Here is a 27,205-nt window from a genome sequence, read left to right on the forward strand (position 1 = left end):
TTCTCTAAACCTCAGTCTATACTGTGTCATCTCAACGGAAATACGCGGTGCCCTATTTAAAGTGAATGTGGTTGTCTCTAATGCATAACCCATAAACGATAGTGGTAATTCGATAAGAGACATCACAGCATGCACCATACTAAATAGTGCGTGGCTATGACGTTCAGACACATCATCACACCATGATGTTCCAGGTGGCACGAACTGTGAAACAATTTCCACATTGTCTTAACTGTGTACCAAAAACTCGCAACTCAGATATTCATTTCTATGATCATATCGTAGACAGTTTATCCTCTTGTTACGACGAACTTCACTCTGAAACAGAATCGAACTTTTCAATATTTCAGACTTGTGATTCATTAAGTAAATACTCCTGTATCTACTCAAGTCGTCAGTGAAGTAAGAACATAATGATATCCACTGCGTGCCTCAGCACTCACTGGACTGCATACATCAAAATGTATCACTTCCAACAAGTTACTATCTTGTTTCATCTCAATGAAAACAAGGCCTTGCTCATGTGGTATGATTTGCATGTCACCAGTGATTCGAAATCATGTGAGTAAAGATCCATCAGCATGGAGCCTCTTCATGCAATTTATATACTAACATGACTCAAGCGGCAGTGCCACAAGTAAGTGGTACTATCATCATTTAACTCGTATCTTTTGGCACCAATGTGTAACACTACAATCGAGATTCAATAAACCATTGAAGGTGATTATTCAAGCAAAATAGAGTAACCATTATTCTCTTTGAATGAATGATCGTATTGCAATAAACACGATCCAATCATGTTCATGCTTAACGCAAGCACCAAATAACAATTATTTAGGTTCAACACCAATCCCGATGGTAGAGGGGGCGTGTGACGTTTGATCATATCAACCTTGGAAACACTTCCAACACGTATCGTCACCTCGCCTTTAGCTAGTCTCCGCTTATGCCGTAGCTTTCATTTCGCGTTACTAATCACTTAGCAACCGAACCGGTATCCAATACCCTCGTGCTACTAGGAGTACTAGTAAAGTACACATCAACATTATGTATATCAAATATACTTCTCTCGACTTTTGCCAGCCTTCTTATCCACCAAGTATCTAGAGTTGCTCCGCCTCAGTGACTGTTCCCCTTATTACAGAAGCACTTAGTCTCGGGTCTTGGGTTTAATCTTGGGTCTCTTCATTAGTGCAGCAACTGTTTTGCTGTTTCACGAAGTATCCCTTCTAGCCCTTGCCTTTCTTGAAACTTAGTGGTTTTACTAACCATCAACTATTGATGCTCCTTCTTGATTTCTACTTTCGCAGTGTCAAACATCGCGAATCACTCGAAAGATCATAGTATCTATCCTTGATATGTTATAGTTCATCACGAAGCTCTCATAGCTTGGTGGCAGTGACTTTGGAGAACCATCACTATCTCATCTGGAAGATTAACTCCCACTTGATTCAAGCGATTGTCGTACTCAGACAATCTGAGCACATGCTCAACGATTGAGCTTTTCTCCTTTACTTTGTGGACAAAGAATCTTGTTTGGAGGTCTCGTACCTCTTAACAAGGGCACAAGCATGAAATCACAATTTCATCTCTTCGGAACATCACTTATGTTCCGTGACGTTTTACAACGTTTTCGGCGCCTTGCTTCTAAGCCATCAAGTATCTTGCACTGAACTATCGTGTAGTCATCAGTAACGTGTATGTTGGATGTTCATAGCATCCACAGACGACGCTCGAGGTGCAGCACACCGAGTGGTGCATTAAGGACATAAGCCTTCTGCGTAGCAACGAGGACAATCCTCGGTTTTACAGACTCAGTCTGCAAAGGTTGCTACTATCAATTTTCAACTAAATTTTCTCTAGGAACATATAAAAACAATAGAGCTATAGCGCAAGCTACATCGTAATTCGCAAAGACCATTAGACTATGTTCATGACAATTAGTTCAATTAATCATATTACTTAAGAACTCCCACTCAAAAAGTACATCTCTCTAGTCATTTGAGTGGTACATGATCCAAATTCGCTATCTCAAGTCCGATCATCACGTGAGTCGAGAATAGTTTCAGTGGTAAGCATCCCTATGCTAATCATATCAACTATACGATTCATGCTCGACCTTTCGGTCTCATGTGTTCCGAGGCCATGTCTGCACATGCTAGGCTCGTCAAGCTTAACCCGAGTGTTCCGCGTGTGCAACTGTTTTGCACCCGTTGTATGTGAACGTTGAGTCTATCACACCCGATCATCACGTGGTGTCTCGAAACGAAGAACTGTCGCAACGGTGCACAGTCGGGGGGAACACAATTTCGTCTTGAAATTTTAGTGAGAGATCACCTCATAATGCTACCGTCGTTCTAAGCAAAATAAGGTGCATAAAAGGATTAACATCACATGCAATTTATAAGTGACATGATATGGCCATCATCACGTGCTTCTTGATCTCCATCACCAAAGCACCGGCACGATCTTCTTGTCACCGGCGTCACACCATGATCTCCATCATCATGATCTCCATCAACGTGTCGCCATCGGGGTTGTCGTGCTACTCATGCTATTACTACTAAAGCTACGTCCTAGCAAAATAGTAAACGCATCTGCAAGCACAAACGTTAGTTATAAAGACAACCCTATGGCTCCTGCCGGTTGCCGTACCATCGACGTGCAAGTCGATATTATCTATTACAACATGATCATCTCATACATCCAATATATCACATCACATCGTTGGCCATATCACATCACAAGCATACCCTGCAAAAACAAGTTAGACGTCCTCTAATTTTGTTGTTGCATGTTTTACGTGGTGACCGAGGGTATCTAGTAGGATCGCATCTTACTTACGCAAACACCACAACGGAGATATATGAGTTGCTATTTAACCTCATCCAAGGACCTCCTCGGTCAAATCCGATTCAACTAAAGTTGGAGAAACAGTCACTTGCCAGTCATCTTTGAGCAAAGGGGGTTACTCGTAACGATGAAACCAGTCTCTCGTAAGCGTACGAGTAATGTCGGTCCAAGCCGCTTCAATCCAACAATACCGCGGAATCAAGAAAAGACTAAGGAGGGCAGCAAAACGCACATCACCGCCCACAAAAACTTTTGTGTTCTACTCGAGAAGACATCTACGCATGAACCTAGCTCATGATGCCACTGTTGGGGAACGTCGCATGGGAAACAAAAATTTTCCTACTCGCACGAAGACCTATCATGGTGATGTCCATCTACGAGAGGGGATGAGTGATCTACGTACCCTCGTAGATCGTACAGCAGAAGCGTTAGAGAACGCGGTTGATGTAGTGGAACGTCCTCACGTCCCTCGATCCGCCCCGCGAACAATCCCGCGATCAGTCCCACGATCTAGTACCGAACGGACGGCACCTCCGCGTTCAGCACACGTACAGCTCGACGATGATCTCGGCCTTCTTGATCCAGCAAGAGAGACGGAGAGGTAGAAGAGTTCTCCGGCAGCGTGACGGCGCTCCGGAGGTTGGTGATGATCTTGTCTCAGCAGGGCTCCGCCCGAGCTCCGCAGAAACGCGATCTAGAGGAAAAACTATGGAGGTATGTGGTCGGGCAGCCGTGGAAAAGTCGTCTCAAATCAGCCCTAAAACCTCCGTATATATAGGTGGGAGGGAGGGGAGGAGGCAGCCTCAAAACCTCAAGGGTTGGCCGAAATTGGAGGTGGAGGAGTCCTACTCCAATCCTACTTGGAGTAGGATTCCACCTTCCCACTTGGAAACTCTTTCCACCTTGTGTTTTTTCCTTCTCAAACCTTATGGGCCTTAGTGGGAACTTATTCCAGCCCACTAGGGGCTGGTTTATCTCTTCCCATAGCCCATGAGACCCCTTGGGGCATGACACCCCTCCCGATGGTCCCCGGCACCCCTCCCGGCACTCCCGGTACACTACCGATGAGCCCGAAACTTTTCCGGTAATGCACGAAAACCTTCCGGTAACCAAATGAGGTCATCCTATATATCAATCTTCGTTTCCGGACCATTCCGGAAACCCTCGTGACGTCCGTGATCTCATCCGGGACTCCGAACAACATTCGGTAACCAACCATATAACTCAAATACGCATAAAACAACGTCGAACCTTAAGTGTGCAGACCCTGCGGGTTCGAGAACTATGTAGACATGACCCGAGAGACTCCTCGGTCAATATCCAATAGCGGGACCTGGATGCCCATATTGGATCCTACATATTCTACGAAGATCTTATCGTTTGAACCTCAGTGCCAAGGATTCATATAATCCCGTATGTCATTCCCTTTGTCCTTCGGTATGTTACTTGCCCGAGATTCGATCGTCAGTATCCGTATACCTATTTCAATCTCGTTTACTGGCAAGCCTCTTTACTCGTTCCGTAATACAAGATCCCGCAACTTACACTAAGTTACATTGCTTGCAAGGCTTGTGTGTGATGTTGTATTACCGAGTGGGCCCCGAGATACCTCTCCGTTCACACGGAGTGACAAATCCCAGTCTTGATCCATACTAACTCAACTAACACCTTCGGAGATACCTGTAGAGCATCTTTATAGTCACCCAGTTACGTTGCGACGTTTGATACACACAAAGCATTCCTCCGGTGTCAGTGAGTTATATGATCTCATGGTCATAGGAATAAATACTTGACACGCAGAAAACAGTAGCAACAAAATGACACGATCAACATGCTACGTCTATTAGTTTGGGTCTAGTCCATCACATGATTCTCCTAATGATGTGATCCCGTTATCAAGTGACAACACTTGCCTATGGCCAGGAAACCTTGACCATCTTTGATCAACGAGCTAGTCAACTAGAGGCTTACTAGGGACAGTGTTTTGTCTATGTATCCACACAAGTATTGTGTTTCCAATCAATACAATTATAGCATGGATAATAAACGATTATCATGAACTAAGAAATATAATAATAACTAATTTATTATTGCCTCTAGGGCATATTTCCAACATGATACATGATCATATATAATTTCTATAAATTCATAAAACTAAACATTTTTTACTAGAATCAAAAATTCGTTATTTTCACTGGCTTTGTTCCAAACCAAGTATCATAGAAGTTACAGTGTGCAAAAAACTAAACATTTGTTTGTACCTCTACTCGGTAATATATACATACTGCATATATACTATGGACCCCTCTTTAGGCTGGGCCCCGGGCCGTCGCACCTCTCGCACTGGGCCAAAGACGGCCCTGCACGGGGGCCCACTCGCCAGCCTCTACCTCACCCTGTGTCACTCCCCTCTCGTTGACCCGTGAGCCCCACCCATCAGGTTTGACCCTCATACGTGCGGAGCGCTGACTCGCCTCGGCCGGCCTAGCTGGCTAGGCCTAGCTCGACTGGTTGTCCTGGCCCACGGGCACAGTAGCCCTTTTTCTTTTCCTTTTTTGATACTATCTCCAAAAAATCCACAACCAAAAATAAAAGCCCGAATACACTAATTCCTCTTTGTAAAATCTTGTAAAATACCACCTATTTAATAATGTCACTTGTGTAATTTTTTAAAAAGGTTTTATACACTATATTATTTAAAAACCTTGTTTTATGAATTTTAGCTCTCAGTTACACGATATAATTTTTACAAAGCTAATATTCACCGTAGTATTTTAGAAAAATGAGTTGACATTTTGTGGGTGTTATATTTTTCCATTTTTTTGGTCCTATTTTTCCAATTTTTTTGGTCTCATTTTTCGGATGATAGATTTAGTTGTTGATGAGGGAGTTGGACACGAAGATTTTGAAGACTTTGAAGACTTTGTTGAGCCACGCAAGAAACCCTTTAACCATGACTATGAAACCGTTTTATGCATGTCATATGGCACTTTATTTCGTTGCATCTGAATCGTGTTGAATCGGTGACCACCTTGGTGGGTTGTCTCTGATATTTCCTCATTAATACTAGCACTGAGCATTACATTACCATCATCTGAGGGTTGTGCTGGTGGGACGTTGTTAGGATGCTAGTAGTTGCTATGCAAATGGGATTGGAATATGCATGGTGTCGGAAAAAGGAAGTGATTTCAAAGACTTTCCGAAAACCCTATCGGGTGCCACTACTGCCCGAGGGATATGGTGATGAGTTAGGTGACCACTTGAGAAGAAGTGTGTACCAAGGCAAGATGTGTGTGGATGTTTTCGAAAACAGAGAGATTTAAGATGTGCTGACCGTCCCGACCTTACATGTGCGACCATGATACCCCTTTATGGGACGAGGCTTTTGTGGTTACCTTGGCTAATGCTAGCAGAGAGCCTGCATTACTAGTGGCAAGAGGGCCAGAGTTACCCTGTTGATACAGGGTTGTGACAGTTAGGGAGACCATGGGCTGTTTTTTACAAACACCGAGCACACCATTGTGTCCCCACGGGGATGGTACGATCTTGAGCGAGGCTCGTATGATGTACATCATGAGGACGTGAGCCAACGAGTGGACTCTTTGTTTAGTCTCGCCAGGGGAAAGATGTAACATCTCAAGTCCAATTTCCAAACCTTTGTACAATTTTCATGAGTGAACCTTCCATGTTGTGCCTCATGAGTTTGAATTAATCAAAGTTTGATTCATGACTCCATTCGCATCATATCATCATATCATGATGCCATGCATTCTTATTATGTCTCCTTGTGACTTGTGTGATGTTGAGTGAGTGTTGGTGGTGATGTGCTTGCAAGAGTGTTAGGGTGTGGAGTGAAACCCTCCTCTCAAATGCCTTAGCTTATCTCTCTCTTTAAATTCAAATTATTGCATTAGAGTGAGATCTTGCTTTGCTAACATATCCTTTAAAAATTTTGCAAATCCTGTAAATATTCTGTTGGTAATTTAGAATCAAGTCTCATGGTTTCCCTAATTTTTATCCTAACTTTAAAACTTGCAAATAAGAGGCAATGGTTAAAAATAAGTGCATTTGTTTTGTGTCTCTAAAGTTGTCAAATCAATATTATTAAATAGGGCATAATTTTGTGAGTGTTAAACATATTTTATTTATTTTTCCAAAGCCTTCTCTATGTGTGAGAGGATTTTGGAACTTTGTGTTAATTTTAAAAAGATAAATTGTTTTTCCCTCTGGGCCGCAGCCCCAGCGGCAGCAGCTAGCCAGTGCCATGCAGTCCAGCACGAGTGTGACCTAGCTTCGCGGCCCACGAGCAACAGCGTAGCGCGTGGCTCAGCCGAGCCCCGCCCCGCATTCCGTGCCCCTCCTTTCGAGTGTGGAATCTACGCATCCCCACCTGTAGCCTCTCCTTGTCCTGCCTTCTTCCTCCCGCTTTCCACTTCCCTCTCACACCAGCGAGCCAAGGGGACCAGCTCCATGGCCTCGGTGGCAAGCCGTGTCCCCTAGCCCTCCTCCAATAAAGCAGCCCACAGTCCTAGGGTTTTCCCCTCTCCTCCCAATTCCTCTTCGTGTAGCCGCCTCTAGGAAAGCCACGCCGCCACCATAGCCGTCGCCATGCTCCGGCCGAGAACAAGCTCGAGCTTGGGGTTGCTCCATCGCCTCATCTCCGACCTCCCTGACAGCGTAGATCGAACCCCTGGAGCCCACGCCATTTTCTTCCCATACGCACGCGATGCCAGCAACCCCCAGAGCCGCCTCGCCATCGCCATCAACTTCATTGCATGCAAATCCGAGGCATGCCAGTCTTCCTTCGAGCCTCACATCGTCTCTGTCGCGTGATCGGCCTCGTCTTTGTGTCTAGTAAGGAACTCAGTGAGCGCCTCTTGCATCCCCGTCTTAATCCCCTTCGCTAGATCTTCGTAGACGTTGCCTTAGTCATGTCACCACCGTGTTCCTCGCGCTCCGGGCGGAACTCTGTAGGAGATCTTCAGAAGGCAAAATCTCAGGCTTTCCATTTCTAGTCCACAACACTCACACCCCTAGCGCTCATTACCGCACCCATGCTCCCGCGTAGTCGCCCTGCAGCCCTCGTCGTGCACCGAAGCGCCTCGCCTCAACCTCATGTCGCTATGGCCCGAGCAGAGCCTATGCTCTAGCTCGAGGACCCCTCTGCCCACTACTTCACCGTGTACAGCCGCCTAGGATGGAATCCCCGTGAGGCCCACGGTCCCATCATAGTATGCCCAGTCCTTCGGTCGCCAAAGAGAGCATCGGCGTCATGGCTGTTGTCTCTGTAGTACCAGGTGCAGAACCAGCCTCTTAGAGCCCCCCCCCCACACACACACACACACACACACACACACACACACACACACACACACACACACACACACACACACACACACACACACACACACACACACACACACACACACACACACACACACACACACACACACACACACACACACACACACACACACACACACACACACACACACACACACACACACACACACACACACACACACACACACACACACACACACACACACACACACACACACACACACACACACACACACACACACACACACACACACACACACACACACACACACACACACACACACACACACACACACACACACACACACACACACACACACACACACACACACACACACACACACACACACACACACACACACACACACACACACACACACACACACACACACACACACACACACACACACACACACACACACACACACACACACACACACACACACACACACACACACACACACACACACACACACACACACACACACACACACACACACACACACACACACACACACACACACACACACACACACACACACACACACACACACACACACACACACACACACACACACACACACACACACACACACACACACACACACACACACACACACACACACACACACACACACACACACACACACACACACACACACACACACACACACACACACACACACACACACACACACACACACACACACACACACACACACACACACACACACACACACACACACACACACACACACACACACACACACACACACACACACACACACACACACACACACACACACACACACACACACACACACACACACACACACACACACACACACACACACACACACACACACACACACACACACACACACACACACACACACACACACACACACACACACACACACACACACACACACACACACACACACACACACACACACACACACACACACACACACACACACACACACACACACACACACACACACACACACACACACACACACACACACACACACACACACACACACACACACACACACACACACACACACACACACACACACACACACACACACACACACACACACACACACACACACACACACACACACACACACACACACACACACACACACACACACACACACACACACACACACACACACACACACACACACACACACACACACACACACACACACACACACACACACACACACACACACACACACACACACACACACACACACACACACACACACACACACACACACACACACACACACACACACACACACACACACACACACACACACACACACACACACACACACACACACACACACACACACACACACACACACACACACACACACACACACACACACACACACACACACACACACACACACACACACACACACACACACACACACACACACACACACACACACACACACACACACACACACACACACACACACACACACACACACACACACACACACACACACACACACACACACACACACACACACACACACACACACACACACACACACACACACACACACACACACACACACACACACACACACACACACACACACACACACACACACACACACACACACACACACACACACACACACACACACACACACACACACACACACACACACACACACACACACCTAGGCGAGTGGTCCGACCGAGCTGCCCCATGGGAGTGGTCGCGGTTTCGATCCCCCTCGGCGCACCATATAACCCCTTTTTATAGTTTCAGCCCTCTGGCTAACAGTGAGCCCTCGACCCACATCTCATACCCTCACACGGGCCCTGGTGTCACTCCTAGTGGGACCCCCTTATGTTTTTTTCTTCTTAATTTTTCTTTGTTTTTTAATTGAATTGCATTTAGGAATATTCCAATTTAGGAAATTTTCCAATTCGGGATCTGTCGAGAAGTGGAATATGCCAATTTTGGCATATAACTTGTTATAAGTAGTTGGGGGTATTTTCCGTTTGTGATTATGGGTGTTTTTCCTACTGTAACATATGCTTGTGATATATGGGGTAGAAAATCCAAGGAATCCATTAGTGTCATTAGTTTTATATTTTGAGAAAGTTTGTGTGGGTGTTATTTTGTGTTAAGATGACATTTTGTTACTCTTGCGTGGAGCAATCCTTGCACCCTATGTCAAACTTGTCAACATGAAAGTTGTAGTGTTTAGGGAGTACTGAGTCATGGTATTTTTAATTGCCATGGAATCTTTGTGTATTTGTGGGTTTCTTGCTGTGAACATGTCATCTCAATATTACTGTTTTAGGATATGTTGGCATATGACTAAGTCTGAAAACTATTTCACGTTGGTGTGTTGCCATGATGATTGCCAAGCATCTATCAATTATTTGTGCTGGTACTTCGGTGTGAATTAAAGAACATGTTCCCTCTATAAAATAGAGCCATCACTTTGCAAAATAGGTTTCGCATCTTAGCTATTCTTCCTGTCAAACATGCCATGTTGATGTAAACTACTCTGAATTCACCTTGTGAAATTTGGCGAAGTGTTAGAATCTGTTGTTATCATCATGCCATGTTTACAGGATGTTATCATCGATTATGTGCAGTTTTAGCTCATGTTTAGTGGGAGTGAATTGTAGTAGTTGTTACCCTCTATCACCTTGATAAATTTCATGCCATGAAATTTATGTAGGCTAGAGTTTTATTGCTGTCAACATGCCATCATGGTAAATCTGCTTGTGTAAAACCGAGAATTTCACTAAGCCCTAATCTATTATAATTTTGCCCTGTTGTGAGCTTGATTGCCATGAACATATCCATGTTGAGGTTAGATATGGGTTTTTGTACTCTTCGAAAGCTTCATATCCATGTCTTGGTTGAGCTTGATAGGTGGTTGTAGCTGCTAGTTTTAATATGAACAAAGTGGTATGTTACTGTTTGTGGACATATTGCTTGTTGGATTGTTTTGTGCTCTGTGTGAGTTGTGCTCCTTTGTTTTGTGTAAAATGTAGGTCTATTTCACCTAGTATTTCGTTCCCAATCGAGTGGGGTACTTGGGATGCCAAGGAATTGCTCATAGCATCTCTCAAACTCTGTTTTATCATTGTTGCCTTATGTATCTTGTATTGTGAGTTCCGAGAGATCTGTAACTTGGTTTGCGACGTTCTTTATATGCATTTGGATCATTTTGTTGTGATGCATTCATTTTTGCCATGTTCATGCATGTCCAGATAATTAATATTGATGTTTTTTCCAGAAAGGTAATAACTAAATAATTGCATGAGGAAGACGACTAGTGTAGCATTGACATGCTTCATTCACATCATATTCATGCGTCATATGTTTGTGCATCATGTCATGACTATGTATTCATTGGATGTAGTATTTTCTTTTGCATAGCATGGGTGGCAAGAATGAGTATGAGAATCCCGTTGAGATCGTTCCAGAAGAGCAAGAATTTTTTATCCCTCTGAAGAAATGCCAGCCAAGATGACAGTGACCTTGATATCCTTTCCAAAAAAATTATGCTTAGCTGTCTCATTTCCATTGCTATTTATATCTGACTACCACTTGAATATCAAGCCTCCAAAACTTTTTTCCATGAAAAGCCTCTAACCTTTCCAAATCCTAGTGAAACATTAATTCGCTAAGTTAGCGCTTGCTCAAACCTTCTTATAGCATTACTAGTTCTAGGTGTAGGTTGATCCATGTGTTGAAATGGATATTTTGGAATATCATCTTATTACTACTATTTAATTTAATTCACATATATGCCCAGTGAAGGCGGAAGGCTTGGCCTTTTCCTCGGTGTTTTTTTTTGTTTTTGCCACCCTAATTTCGGTTACCGGTGTTATGTTCCATATTGAGTGCTCCTAACACGCTTGGGGTTGTTATGGGGACCCACTTGGTAATTAGTTTTGAGTTAAGATTCTTGTGGCAAGGCCCAACATTGGTATTAAATTTGCTAAACAACTTAACAAAAATGCATAGGGAATAGCTACCCCATGGATCTTAATCAACAACCCGGACGAGTGCACCTCATGACTGTTGGTCCAAACTGAGCGATGTCCGGTGCCCCCTAGTCACCAGGGGTTTCAGCCAACCCGACATCTATCTCATATGGTAGGGCACTAAGAAAGATATAAGTGCAGCTCTTATTGGGATCTAGCCTGCCAGGTTGTCTTGCTGGAATTGTTTTACTCTTTGCAAATGTCTTGTGCACTGGGATACCGGTGATACTTCGGGCTATCGCAAGGTTGAGGTTTTCTCTCCAGAGCATACTCTGACAGTTTGTGATGGACTAGTTGGAGCATCCCTGCAAGGTTAATATCTTTTGAAAAGCCATGCCCACGATTATGTGGTAACTTGGAAACTTGTTTAATGTCCAGTTATAGAAAACTTGAAGTAAACTCAATTAAGACATGCCAACGGTGTGCGTAACTGTGATTGTCTCTGCCCATGAGTTTCTACTCCAACTAAGGACACGATGGAGTTATGTATGACGTAAGTAGGTATTCAGGATCACTTCTCGATCATTATTAGCTCACACCCGTTTATGCGTAGACCACTCAATTTAAATTATGTTCTTGTAAGTTAGCCACAAAATAATGCTTAGTGTTGCTGCAACCTCACCACTTAACCTTTCCTCACCCAATAACTTAATTAGTCCCGATATCATCATCGTAAGATTGTTGCATCCCCGTGGCTCATAGATTACTACAACACCACAGGTCTAGGTACCGCAGATGTAGAGACGTTTGATGCTTCACAGCTCTAGTTGGAGTTCGACGAGGAGAGCAGGCGCATGTACGTGATGCACCCCGACGAGTAAAGGTCCTTGGTTGTCTCCTGGGCTAGCGAGACAGACTCATTACAATTTTATCGTTTTATTTCGTCCGTAGCCACACCTTGTCTTTTGGATGCTTGAAAAAAATATTGCGTGACTTGTAATTTAGCATGTGGCAAGTGTAAGCCAATCCATATACTCATCTCTTCATAAGTGTATCTGCAATGATTTCTGTACTTGTGAAACACCGAGATGCGCCTCTATCCATATTAAGGCCTCATCCCCAAATATGGATAGTGCCGCATCTTGGACGTTACAAGTTGGTAATCAGAGCCATACGATCATAGGAGCCTTTGCTTGATCGAACTTGGCCTAGTCGAGTCTAGTGAAAAACTATTTTGAGTTTAGTGATATTGGAGAGTAGGATTCTTTTTACTCCTCTTGCTTCACTACAAGAAAAACACTTATCAATGACCCTCCATTTCGGTCAAAGAATCATCATTGATATCAAATTTTGACCTTTTTGGCAAAATTCAGAGGGTCAACAGTTGGTCGTCAAGAATGAACAAACATGACCTTTTTAATGTTTTGGTCAAGTATTCTTTGACCAAAAGAATAGGTCATAAAATCTTTGACCAAAATTTTCGGTCATTACATGTGTACCTGAACCACGCAGGAGCTGACATGGCATCAACCACGTGGCTAAGGGGATGAAGTGGCCACTACACCACGACACTATATTCCCTACTGACGGGTGTTGGGAAAAAGTCAATATTGCCGACCGACAGTCAGCTAGGAAAAATTCTAACGGACTGTTGGTCGGGAAAACTTTATACGGTGGCCCATCATCGGTCGGCAATGTTACACTCTATATCATCCATTTATCGGTTGGAAAATCTATTATAACCCATGGACCATCGGTCGGCAAATAACCCCGACCGACTGTCCGACGCTATGAGCCCCTCGCACACGAAGAGCCAATTTTTTCGCGCCAATACCCGGCCCAACACGCGAAGGGTTTCGCCCAAAATCACCAACCCCGCGCACAGCCACATCCCTAACTTCATTCCCCACACCCCCGCGCTGCAGCACGCCCTACGCTCCACCACGCCGCCGCATGTGTCTCCGTCGCGCCCCCGTGCTCCACCACGGCGCCGCCGGGCTACCCACCGCACCCCCGCGCTCCACCGCGCCGTTGGCCTCCACTGCTGGGCTCTCCACCTCGTCCCCGTGCTTCACCACGCCTCCGCGCTCCACCGCGTCGTTGGCCCCACCGTCGGGCTCTCCACCACGCCCCCGCGCTCCACCACGCTGCCGTCGGGTTCTCCATCGTGTCGGCCGCCTCTCCACCTACTGCAGAGGAGAGTTTCCCTATGGAATGGCGTTACAGCCATGGCGGGGCACGTCTCGGATGTGCTGCTGCTAGTGGTAGCCAACCTCGGAGACGACCTCGCCTGCGGCACAACCCTGCTGGCTTGCCTCCCCACACGCTCAAACTCTCTCCTTCGCCTAGGTGCTATCTCCTCACCTCGTCGTTGTCACGTCGGGCGCAGGGCAGATCTGGGGCTTAATCTGCTGCAGATCCCCGGAGGCGCTGCTGCTCGTGGTGTCCAACCCCGTCGACGCCCTCGCCTACCTTGCCTTGAAGATTTTAGGGTTGATTTCAAGGTGAGCGGCGTCATCTGCTCCGGTACCAATCTTGACGCCTCCAAGTTTTGGTTCCTCATCAACGATCCCCCTGCCATTAACGTGTTGGGCGTGCAGGTTACTTGCTAGACCTGAATCCATCCATGAATCCTACAAGCAGCTGTAGAAGCGGCACATGTCCAAGATCTAGGCCTCCAAGTGATGGCGGTTGTTGTTGTGGCAAAAGCGGCCGTATAGAGTTCACGCCTCCGCCCAGTTCAACTTCGCCCCATCAGATCTAGAACCCCCGGTAAGGATATTCATAAACCTGTCTTCATCGTGATTGTGCCAAAAGTTGGATATGGAAGAAGACCAAGGGCAGCCTTTGTATATCTGTTAGCTTTACATTCGCTTTTCCTGTAGTTTATTTTTTCCACGTGAAGCGGGATGGGTTCAGATTTGTTCATGATATAGATAGGACTGTAATGCCCAGATGTATTTTCAAGCGGATACCAACTGCCTAAACTATAGGAACACTTACAGAGAGTCACTAAATCCAATTTTATGTTTTGGAGCTCCCAAATAGACATCATTTTTCAGAATCAGCTCCAAATTCTCAATCCTGTAACACTACCATCATTTGGTAAAACTATAGAAATATCTTTCACAACATATGCATATGGTGAAACGAAAAGCCACACCAAAATCAAGTGCATACGATTCCTAATCCTGTCTCTAGTTACTTTAATTCCCAAGAAAGTATGGCCCTCAACAACCTTATTATCTTGAGTGATTCCTCATATTCCATCAAAGTGTATCAGCTCATTGCAAATATAACACCATTATGATTGATTTCTTCATTGCTATCAAGTACTATCTTTGTACAAAGATAAAATACATTTTTGTAGGCTAAACTAACCTAAAAATGTCTTGTATTTTGATACGGAGGAAATAAATTTTTGATCGTAATTAAAATCCAAACCATCAAAATCATTTGATTTCTCGGATTCCTCCTCCTGGCAGCGGCGCGATTTGGTGGCTTGCCTAGAAGCTTTCAGGCTTGGGTTCCCAGCGAGCGGCGTCATCAGTTCGAGCACCAACTACTTTGTAATCCACATGCAGCTTCTAGGTTCTTGCTTTAGGTAAGATCTCTCTCCCCGGTATGGTCTAGCTCATCCCCTCTCGGTTTGTAGTATGTACCCCCCTTGGATTTAACCTTTTGGGCTTTTGATGCGTGGATTTGATTCAATGTACTGCTCCCTATTTACTACAGGATGGAGGAACATAGCACATCGTTGCTGAATTTGGAGTTATACTCATCAACAAGGGAAGGGGAAAGATATCATTAAGCAAAGCACAATGTTGCTGAATTTGCAGTTATACATCATCTCACATATATTGGTCTGTCTAATTATGTACGTTCACATACATATGCATCTGGGAATCCAAGCTAACTCATAAACTTCAAACCTAGTGAGGTAAGGGAAGTTTGTATGTCCACGTGGTCTGTAGTGAAATCATTAGCGTGTCCTTCTATTGGTTAGTAAATAGTGAAATGATTATATATACTTCTATTGCAGGTCGAAATTGCAAAACAATTATGTTTTGTAGATAAACTCATGAGGTGCTCTCTGGCTATTTATGTTGTTATGTGCGCAATTGAAGGTTTTGTCATGTAGACAAACTCATAACGTGCTCTTTGGTTGAAATCTTTATTGCTTGATGTATGATGTTGTAGTGACTAGTGATAATTTTCACTGCTTGATCTGTATGGTTTGATGTATGATGAGGCTAGTGATAATTTTGCTTAAAATTTGTAAACTGCACCTTGTGTTAGCATGGTGTTTGTCTATACAACTTCGTATTGTACAAGAGCTTCTTGTGTTCACTATTGAAGAGTAAACAAAGATAGCTGAAAGTAGCAGTTCCCTAGGAAAACAAGTTACATGACCACATAGCTCTTTCTTGTGTTCAAGAAATAAAAATTACAGTTTCAATTATGCGTCTTAAACCACCCTCCATGTTAATCTTGTGTGAGGTATTATCTTACAAAGAGTCAAACATCAACAGATGACAGATGCATGTGAAACCTATAGTGAACTGGACTTCCCTTTGCCTTTTCTTCATCATCATTGTCAAAAGGCCGCTAGTACTTAGCTTCTTATAGTTATAACTAGATGAGTGTAGGAGACAAGATAGCTACAACTAAACCATTTGTTTATGCTTTCTGTTACGCAACTCTACATGAATTATTTTCAGATTCACAACATAACATAAATTTTCAATACACAAGAATGTTTTTTCACCTCGTGATATAAATCATGTGAAGATAGTCATGAAATGTTTCAATCATCCAATTATTTCTCAAAACTTGGGGTCGCATCTCCTTGCCGACTTTTGTTATTCTTAGTTTCACATTTCCGTAAGGATGCCAAGTTTACAGGCCTGCAAATCAAACTTATTCACCTCAAAGTTAGATGACTGTTTATTAATTCGGTTTCTATGTTTCATGTCTGATGCTCTTTACTCTCAAGTTGAACAGGTAGTATAGTAGTACTCACTGAGAAGGAAATTTCACTAGCTTGCATGTATATTAATTGTATGTTTTTTGTCTTTCCAGTTGTTGTCAGCTTGTCTAGGGAAAACAAGAGGACCAAGAAGGAACCATGAAGCTGTCACTTTGCGTCGGCTAGATATCTTCTAAAATGGAGCAATAGCAATGCATCTTGTAGCTACCATTTTGTAAAGGATATCTTGTGTAACGGAACAAGCATTGAATTATCGGACATGCATCTATTATTTTATAAATCTATCGGCTATTTCGGTCACTAAGACAAATATTTCCACTTATTTATTTACCTCTATTGTGAGAACTATTAGTGTTATTTTGTTTGCTTCAGGTTTAATATTTCAGAGTACGTGAAATTTATTGCAACTTGTTAGATAATTATGAGATATGTAACCTGATTGATATTGTTTTGATAAGATAATATGATAAATACCAATGGAGTGCAGACGAACTGTCAGCTGGCAAAAGGAAGCATCGTCATACTGTTGGTTGGGAAAGGTTCATGCTAGGACCAATGGAAAGTTGATCGCCAAAGATATTACCATCAAATTGTTGGTCGGGAAAGCTTCAACAACAGCGTCAGGTGAAAATCGGTCGGCAAAGGTGTTGCCGTCAAACAGTCGGTCAGGAAAGATTCAACTGCAAGTCGGTCGGGAAAGATCCCTACCTGTGCCATCAGAAAATCGGTTGGCAATGCTCTTCAGAGGCGTCAAACAATCGGTCGGCAAAGATATGTCGGTCGGGAAAAAGGCTTTCCCGTCTGGATTTACCCCAACAGACGCTTTCGATCGGCAATATTCTTTGCCGACATTATTCTTTTCGGCAATATTCTTTCCCGACCGACTGTATGTCAGCAAAGGCGGTTTTCCCGACCAACCTATTTGTTGGAAATGCAGTGTCGTGGAGTAGTGGGCGGATCACCAGTGACTGAAAAATAAGGTCGCAATTTTACTAGCCCTGTCCAAATCAAGCACCTAAATGGCCCAGGCCCAACAAATTTTGTGCTGCGTTCATAAACCAATATTTGATATTTCAGCCCATTACTATTTTTTATCTCCGTCAAGGTCTTGTTATTGCACAGTTTTGGTACACAAGGCATTGTAGATAATTCCAACGAAAGAACATTATGATAAGTAGTTCCGTTCATTTAAGCACATCATGGCACATACTTTACAAACATGCATCACATAAAATAATTCAACCTTCAACTCCACTACAAATCCAACAAGTGTTGGTACTATATGACCAATACAACCACTGTGGCTTCAATGGAACACATTAAAGAACATAAAATTAAATTGTTCACATGTAACAGCAAATTGAGAAACCATAGCATCGTCTGTCTTCCACTTTCCACTTCTTCTGAGTAGCCAATTCTGGATTGAGGAACTTCCTCGCGTTAAAAGGATCACAAATGAGAAGAACATACAGACCAGAAGGTTGTGGTTTACATGCCTATTATCAAATAAAGAAATGTCATTTCATGTGGTTAAATACTATTCAATACGGTTTGATTCACATACCGATGCAATAAATATCGCTATACTCTGTAAGAATATTCTCAGGAAAATGAAGCCATGTGCAGTTAGTTTAACCAATGTTGTGTTCTGAAAAAATGACGGTAACTAAGACAGGCGTACAAGCTAAGGAATAGCAAGCAACAGCTAAAAGCATTGCCTTCCATTTATTTGCAGTAATAAAATCATCATATGTTCACAATTCGGATAAGGAAAGATAATTTGCAGCTCCCCACTGTTGCTGGCCCCACTAGACACAGACTCCAGCATAACGACACATTTGAAATCTCTCTTCGACATAAATAAATGAGAGCATAGTGCAAAGTCACAACATATTATACAAACCAAGCTAGACCTAGGGTTTGTGGTGAGTGGCGTAAATACCTGCACATGGAGGCTGGAGTAGTTGAAGTTGGTGTACTTGGTACATAAATAAAATGAGTTGCCAAGGGGCAGGTGATGATGGAAGGACGCCACCACCCAGCGCTTACAATAATTTGACCATGAGCGACCAATCAGGCAACATACATATAATAACATGTAAATATGCATAATGCGCAAACACACAACATTCCAATTAAGCAGTTGCAGAGCACAAGTAAAATTAATGATAGTAATTTTAGCTCATGGCCAATTCTAGAAATTATAGTTAATCATTTCCTGCTAACACTAGAGACCATGCCAATAACAAGTAGCAAGTTTGTGAACAGTACAGTGCCTAAATCGTAAATAATAGCCTACACAAACCCAACCATAGCATCATTATAAGTCATGTATAAATAGGAGCACTAAACAGTAGACATGGTTAGGAGAAGCATTGCAACCATGGGGATATTAGGACCAACATATACTCAACAACAAACTGAGCACAGCCATAGCACACACAAGAGTTGTTAAACATCCATGTGATTTCGGCCTCTTGGGGCATGACCCGCTCCGGCATCCATGTGATTTCCAAATTAAGCTAACTTAAATATGGCATGATGTTGTACACTCAAATAGTGCAATAAATTAATAACATAAGTATAATGTAGCCAGGTATGTTGCACAGGATAACATATTAAGTGTGTATGCACGCAATTGATAAATTGCACGTGTATAATTTGGCCATATGTAATTAAGAATGTTTATCGATAATAGGCAAAGATTTTCTATCCTTTTTATGTCCGCGTATATCTCTTTTGTTCTAAATAAACATGTGTCCATCTATATCTAAAGTGATTTAGATTATTTATTTGTATAGGAAAAATTAAGTTTTTGAGTTTCCTTTTAACCAAAATGAAATGACATCTATTTAGAAGTCAAGGCTCATTAATAAGTATATAAAATATAACTTGTGGACTCAGCATCAAAACATGTACCATTTTGTTCTTCAAAAGAAGAAAAGGAATGGCATGCATACTTTGCTAAAAAGCATGTGTACTTTTCTAAAAATGCATGGATGACTGTATTAATTCCTGTTCAGGCCTTTGTTGAAAATGAAATGAGTTTTTTTTCAAAGAGCTGTTATTGCAAGGAATGAATTTTTGAATGCATTGAAGATGAAAAAAACTGACAAAAGATCCGAAGTTATGCCCAGACTTCAGATAGAGAATTGGAACCCACATTAACAAATGTGATTCTTAATGGGGTGAAAGCCTAGTTTTTGATGACCATCAGAAAATTAGACACACTCGCTAGAAGTGTTCCGACCTTGTATAAAGCGGGGTGAAAGTCTAGAAGTAGGGTACTCATAATTTATCGGTTCCGACAGGGTGAAAATCTGGAAGTAAATTAGAGTGTAATCTCTCAGACCATTTCACAATTCAGAGAATTGCCTCTGGATTTTAACCCCAGGAATCACTAAACATGTACTAAGCCAAACTAATTCTTCACCATAACCAAGAATTCAATAAATAGTCTGACTGTACTGGACAAATATGTCGGCTAATGTACTTTCATCGCTACCAGCTGGCCAACACGTAACCAACATGTATCAATTTCTTTTCCAGATGTTTTGGCAAATTGACAAGGGCATGTTGTGCTGCAAGCTACTAGTATCGCGACCCTCCGAGAGAAAGAAAGAAAAACTGAATCATGGCATGACAATAATGTAAGAAAACAATCATGCAGAACAAAATATGAATCTTGGCATGACAATAATGCAAGAAAACAATCAGGAAGGCCAGTGGGGGAGAAGATGTGTGGATATACCTTGCCAACAATGATGAGCCAGCAGCCATCCTTGGAGTTGTATTTAGACACCTCCTCCAGGATCAGCGCCTCATCTCTCTTGCTCCCTGAAAACATAAACTCATTAAGCTATGAACACCTCGTACATGCATGGAGGCAACGCAACTCACAAGTATGGACAAGCAACACTTGTATCCGAAATAGAACATCAAATTTATACAACAAGGAATGTAGGGGAACCTAAAACAAGTTATAATTGGACCAATGTAGCAAGCAAAAGTGGAAGGCGGGAAGGACAGAGGTACCTCGATTCAGGAGGGGAATAAAAGTAGGACGGCGGCGATGATGGCGAAGATGTGCACGGTGGAGGGAGAAGCAGCGGCTGGTCTTTGTTGAACATGCAGGTCCGGTGGCAGTAGGGGTAACTAGTGGCATCCGTGGAGAAGCCGCGCCAAGCTGCAGGAGAGGCAGCTCGGACGACATCTAGTTCATGATGGGAGATGCAAATCGGTGGAAGATTTCCACGCACTCGGAGGTGGGAGGGGGAGATCTGGACGGAGTGCTTCACGGGCGAGGCGGATCTCAAACCACCGGCCAGAGGAGAGGAGGGACTCCGGTGGCCGAAGATCAGGCGGGTGGCGGCGGCAGCGTCGATGGAGAAAACCTAGGAGTTGGTGGAGGGTGGGTGTTGGGCTCTCTAAGATCTGTGAGGCTCCGCAATGAAATGTCGGTGGTGGAGACTAGGTCGCGCCCCGAACCCTAGCCGCGGGGGATGGTTGAGCGCGAGCGTTGGAGGTAGGGAGGGGCGGATATGGATGGAGGGATCAACGGAGCGGTACTAGGTGAGCTTCGCAGGATGCTGCGCGCAGGCCATGGCTGTCGAAGCTCGTCGGAATAAGGTCGTCGGAGGCGGCGGCTAACCCTAGGGCGTGGGAGCGCAGAGAGAAGATGCGGGTGCGGGGGAGAGTGCAATGGGAGGAGGTAGGGTTTGGGTAGTTGGTTGCGGGTGGGTTTTTTTTCATTTTTTCTGTATATATTGTAGATGGTTGGATGGATGTCAAATGAAGAGATGGATGAATGGATGGACGCCACCTCACCGATCCGTGTGATAACTAATTCCATCAATTAGAAAAGAGCACATGTAATTGTGTTTTTCTTTTTTTGTTCTTCTATTTTTTCACATGAAAAATTCAAAAACATATTTTTTATTCTACAGAGGGGTTCATATTGTAATGGCAAGCAATGTTTTCAAAGGGAGTTCTCATTTTCTTTGCATGAAAATTTCGTTTTTCCTTTTTCGAGTGTTCAAAATGAGTTTTTTTGTGAAGGACCTATCATATATTTTTTGCAAATTTGGTCCAAATCAATTTTCTAAAATACTAGGTCACATTAATGTCCAATTGAACAAATTGTTGGGTGCCAAAATCTTCCGGTCGACCTCTAGTGAAAAAGACAAATTTCCACTCATTCAGCTCGAAGCGGGTCAAATTTGAAATACAACTGCCTTATAGTTTGCTCATGATTTTTTGCAAAAAAACATTTCAAGGTACAAAAGTATCTATTTAATCGGAGAACAAAAAGTTTTCCAAGATTCAACCACTAGTTAGGAACAGACATCGAGGACCTACAATACGGGTATAAATAGAGTTACACATGCCGGTGACCATTTTGTGTAATGGGATTATGACCTTCTTGATAGGGATGGTCAAAATTTTATAGGGTTTGGACCCTCTTAGACACCTCATGACGTTTTCGTAAATTATAGTCATAGATCTATGACCAATTCAACTGTGGTCGTTATTTTTTGTCATGAACAAGTTTATTTCTTGTAGTGCTTGTGAAGTTTAAGACTTAGGAATTTTAATATTACACCTCTTCTAGCTCAAAAAAATTAGGATCATGCGGGTATTTTGAAATCTATATGATTCGAGTGTGATGGAATTCTGATTTGATGCCTCCTGTCTGAATTGATTTCTTCCGGGGAGTTGAGCTCCAAGGGGTTTTCGACACATCGTTATCATTCAGCTTACTTAGTATCTCAAGAAGCAGACCTTGAAACGCAACTATACTTTGCATGGTGGCAAATAATTCCGTGACTTTTCCCCAGTACTGGTGGAGATAGATCGGATGATCTACCTGGTTTGGTATCGTCTTTGTTTTGAAAGTCTGGGGTGGATGATTTTGCGGAACTTCTCGGATATGTGTTGATAGTTGCAGGAAAGGTGTAGCTGATTACATTGAGTAGGTTCCCCGACCCACAACATGATAGCATAACAAATAAAGATATCTGAAATTCTCACGTGGGGATTGAAGTAGTCACCTGGAAAAATCTTTCATCGGATGTATGTTGGGACATACATTTGTTCCAAGCAATTCTAGCTCAAACTGGACAATTGCAAGCGGCTTTCAATCATATGTTGTCGTCACTAATTTCATGGAAGCATTCTTACTAATTCTAGTTTGAATGCAAATTTCTAAGACTTTAAGTTGCAATATTCAAGCCTTTGATTCAGCTTACCAGCTTCATCTTTTCATCCATGATCTAATATTCATGCCCGTCTCGAGGATGGCTCGAGCAACTCGCCAGAATCCAAGTCGTGATGGGGAGCAATCAGACCCTCCGCCACCCCGTCCTCCTCCTCCGGAGGTGTGGCAAGCTTTGATGGCTACAACCAATGCAAATAGTCAGATGCTGCTTCAAATGATGCAAGAGAGGAACCAAGGCGAGCAAGGGAATTTCAACAACTAGCAGTTGTTTGCTTATCTCAATCAATTCCTTGCAAATCGACCCAAGTCCTTCACCTGTTGTGATCAGCCGTTTGATGTGGGAGATTGACTATGCGACATGAGAAAGCATTTCGAATGCAGCAATATGAGGCGTGAGGACTATGTCAGATTAGCTACATTCCAGCAGAATGGTGGCGGAAGCTCAAGGATTCCAAAGGTGGCCATTTGATTAGTTGGGATTACTTTTGTCCTGATTTTGGAGTCATCATATTCCGGCAAGCTTTGTTGAGGGTATGCGTGAGAAGTTCAAGAATCTCAACAAGGAGGCTCATTTGTTTATCATTATAACATCGACTTTCAAAACTTGGCCCGTTATGCTAAGGAGGATGTTCCTGAAGAGAAGAGCAAGATCTATCAATTCAGAGGTGGTCTCATGGAAGTTTGCAGCTTTCTCTTACCCTACACAACCCTCCTGAGTTTGATTAGTTCTACAACTTGGCTCTCAGCTCTGAGTCAGCTCTGCTCGGGGTCGAGAATTCAAGAGAGTGCTTCAGAGACTCTCATTTTTCTTCATCCTCACCTCAGATTGTTCGAAAGTAGCAGAAGTTTTGGGTTCCTCCTCCGCCTCGTCCTCATCAACAGTTCAAGTAGAACGGTGGTCGTGGATGTTCCCACCCACCCAACCCAGGTTTCCAACAGAAGTCTTAGCCCCCCAAGTCAGGAGCTCCTCCAGCTCACTTCCGTCCACTGTCAGAGGTTACTTGTCACAAGTGTGGTCAGAAGGGCCACTACTCCAATAAGTGTACCAACCAGCGACGTCTTCCACACCCTCCTCCAATTAGGCACCCAAGCAATGCAATGGCGAAGCATAATCACAAGTCTGCAAGAGTGAACATGGTAAATGCAGCTAAAGCGGAGGATTCCTTAGATGTGATTATTGGTAAACTCTTGGTTAATTCTTTTCCCGCAAAGGTTTTATTTGATACTAGTGCATCACATTCATTCATGTCTATAACTTTTGCATCCAAGCATAATTTTCATGTGATGGAGTTACCTAGGCCATTATCGGTTGTCTCTCCGGGAAAATTAATGCATGCAAGCACGAAAGCCTCAAATGTTTCAATCAAGATCGGCAGTTATTCTTTTCTGGCTTATCCAATTGTTCTCGGCAATTACGATATTGATCTTTTTCTTGGCATGGATTTTCTGGCGATGAACAAGGCTTATGTCGATTGTGAAGCCAAAGAAGTCAAATTGACTCGTCCTTGTGAAGACGTGATCATTTTCGCCACTCGCGATGACACAATCCGTCTGTTTTCTCTCAGTGAGAAGGGTGAAATCTCAGCCATTTCTCATGTTCCTGTTTTCTGTGAGTATCAAGATGTCTTTCCAGCGAAATTTCCAGGAATGCCTCCTCGCCGGCCAGTATAGCGTGTGATTGAACTTCAGCCTGGAACTGAAACGGTTTGCAAGCATCCTTATAAACTTGGTCCCGAAGAGTTGAAGAAGCAACTAGATGAACAAGAATGTATGGGTTTCATCAAACCAAGTTATTCTCCTTGGGGTTGTGGTGTTCTTTTTGTGAAGAAGAAAGATGGCACGGACCGACTCTGTGTCAATTACCGCCCATTGAATAAGAAGAAAATCACAAACAAGTATCCACTTCCTAGCATCAATGAATTGTTTGAGAAATTAAAAGGGGAGAAGGTTTTCTCCAAGCTTGTTCTTCGGATGGGCTATCATCAAATCCTCTGTCGTGAAGAAGATATTCCTAAGACTGCTTTCAGGACAAGCTTTGGCTCTTACGAGTACACATTGATGTATTTCGGTCTCGCCAATGCTCCTCCGACTTTCTCTTGCATGATGAGTTATGTCTTCTCTCCCTTCAAGAATGAATTCGTCTTGGTGTATCTTGATGACATTCTAGCCTTCTCACAGATTGAGGAAGAACATGCAAAACATCTCCGGCTTGTGCTAGATAAGCTAAGAGAGCATAAATTCTATGCTAAGTTCTAAAAATGTGAATTTTGGCTTAATGAAGTGGTGTACCTTGGGCATATCATCTCTCCCAAGGGCATCAAGATGGATCCTAAAAATGTTCAAGCCATTGTGAAGTGGGAGCCTCCTCAGAATGTCAAGCAGCTTCAAAGCTTTCTCGGGCTTGCAAGCTATTGCAGAAGATTCGTTGAGAACTTCTCCAAGATTGGTAAGCCTCTATCCAACCTTCTTCAGAAGAGCGTAAAATATGTTTGAACTCCAGAGTGTGATTTGGCTTTCAATACACTCAAGGAGAAGCTCACCTCGGCTCCAGTTCTAACTCCTCCTGATGACTCCAAGCCATTCCAAGTTTCGTGTGATGATTCTTTGCATGGTCTTGGTGGTGTTCTCGTGCAAGACAACAAAGTGGTAACTTATACCTCGTGTAAGTTGAAGCCAAGTGAGAAAAACTACCCTACTCACGATGATGAGTTGGCGGCAGTTGTCCATGCTTTGGTTACTTGGAGACACCTCTTGTTGGGAAGACATGTTGAAGTCTACACCGACCACAAGAGTGTGAAATACATCTTGAGTCAGCCGAATCTCAACCTTCGTCAAACTCGTTGGGTGGAGATGATCCAAGATTACAATCCAAGCATTGACTATACTCCAGGCAAAGCAAATGTGATGGCACATGCTTTGAGCTGAAAGGTGTCGGCGTCAAAACTGGCAGATCTCGGGTAGGGGGTCCCGAACTGTGGGGTTTAGATTGATGGGTTACAGGAAAGAGGGGGAGACGATGTTTACCCAGGTTCGGCCATCTTGAAGAGGTAAAACCCTATGTCCTGCTTGATTATATTGACGGGGAACGATTGTTACACAGTTGATCTTCCTCGAGATCGTATGAGCTAAACCCTAGATGAGATAACCTGCCTCTATGCAGAAGAGCCCCTGGTTTATATAGACACCAGGGCCCCTAGGGTTTACATGTTACCGACTTAGATCGGGGGTAGATGGGCCGAACTGGTCCTCCTGTCTTGGATTGTACGCCTAGTATTTGGAGCTTTCCATCTTAATTACACAGTTGTGAGATAATCTGGTCTTCAATGATGTCACCGATATGATCGGCCCATAAGGGACGACCTGATTGCCCGAGGACCCCTTAACCCGGAACTCCCTCAATAGCCCCCGAACTGGCCTTCAACGTCGATGTGTAAAGTCTTTGACAACCAAGCACGTAGACAAACCGGCTTGCACGACGAGTTCCATTTATATTCGGCTGGTATCGGTTTAGTAGCTCCAATGACGTAGTACCCTCAAAAATGGGTGTCATTAAATCCAAAGGCCTTTAAAGGCCCGAAGGTGAACAATAGTCTATCTGACAACTCTTCTGACAAAAATTTGTGATGACAAAATATGAGTAAAACTCGAGTCGCGGCTCAAGGCCACTTCCCCGGGGCACGTTCTATCAACAACAGAGATCGTGTCCCGTACTTAAGGGGATTCTAATTAATGACCCGAGCCAACCTATGCACGTTCCAACGGTGTGGTTGTTTTGGGAAGTGGCGGAGCTGGTGGCGCATTAAGAGGAAACT

General features: G+C 43.6%; 1 protein-coding gene across 8 annotated transcripts; it reads right to left on the reverse strand.

The window, feature by feature from the left end:
* Positions 1-18,341: 18,341 nt before the first annotated feature.
* LOC123413649 lies at positions 18,342-21,913 on the reverse strand. Of its 8 annotated transcripts, none has more exons than XM_045106588.1 (4): positions 21,212-21,907; positions 20,928-21,013; positions 19,119-19,220; positions 18,342-18,593 (listed from the first exon to the last, which is right to left on the reverse strand). In XM_045106588.1, the coding sequence occupies exons 1-4, from the start codon at positions 21,387-21,389 to the stop codon at positions 18,483-18,485; spliced, it is 477 nt and encodes a 158-aa protein (XP_044962523.1). In that variant the 5' UTR covers positions 21,390-21,907; the 3' UTR covers positions 18,342-18,482. The 8 variants fall into 8 exon arrangements, 5 of the variants coding, with proteins under 5 accessions (XP_044962523.1, XP_044962525.1, XP_044962522.1 ...); XM_045106590.1 differs by having other exon boundaries at positions 18,342-18,606; XM_045106587.1 differs by having other exon boundaries at positions 18,342-18,672.
* Positions 21,914-27,205: the final 5,292 nt, after the last annotated feature.

Source organism: Hordeum vulgare, chromosome 7H (genome assembly GCF_904849725.1).
Source record: "Hordeum vulgare subsp. vulgare chromosome 7H, MorexV3_pseudomolecules_assembly, whole genome shotgun sequence".
In the NCBI taxonomy this organism is placed as follows: Eukaryota; Viridiplantae; Streptophyta; class Magnoliopsida; order Poales; family Poaceae; genus Hordeum; species Hordeum vulgare.

Bases quoted from the DNA above. Each gene is read 5' to 3' on its own strand.
- LOC123413649 (XM_045106587.1), bottom strand. From the start codon at position 21,389: ATGTCGTCCGAGCTGCCTCTCCTGCAGCTTGGCGCGGCTTCTCCACGG. The intron at 19,221-20,927 runs GTATATCCACAC...AATTATTGTAAG, and splicing joins GGCTCATCATTGTTGGCAAG to CGCTGGGTGGTGGCGTCCTT. The intron at 18,673-19,118 runs GTATTTACGCCA...ATTTGATAATAG, and splicing joins ACTCCAGCCTCCATGTGCAG to GCATGTAAACCACAACCTTC.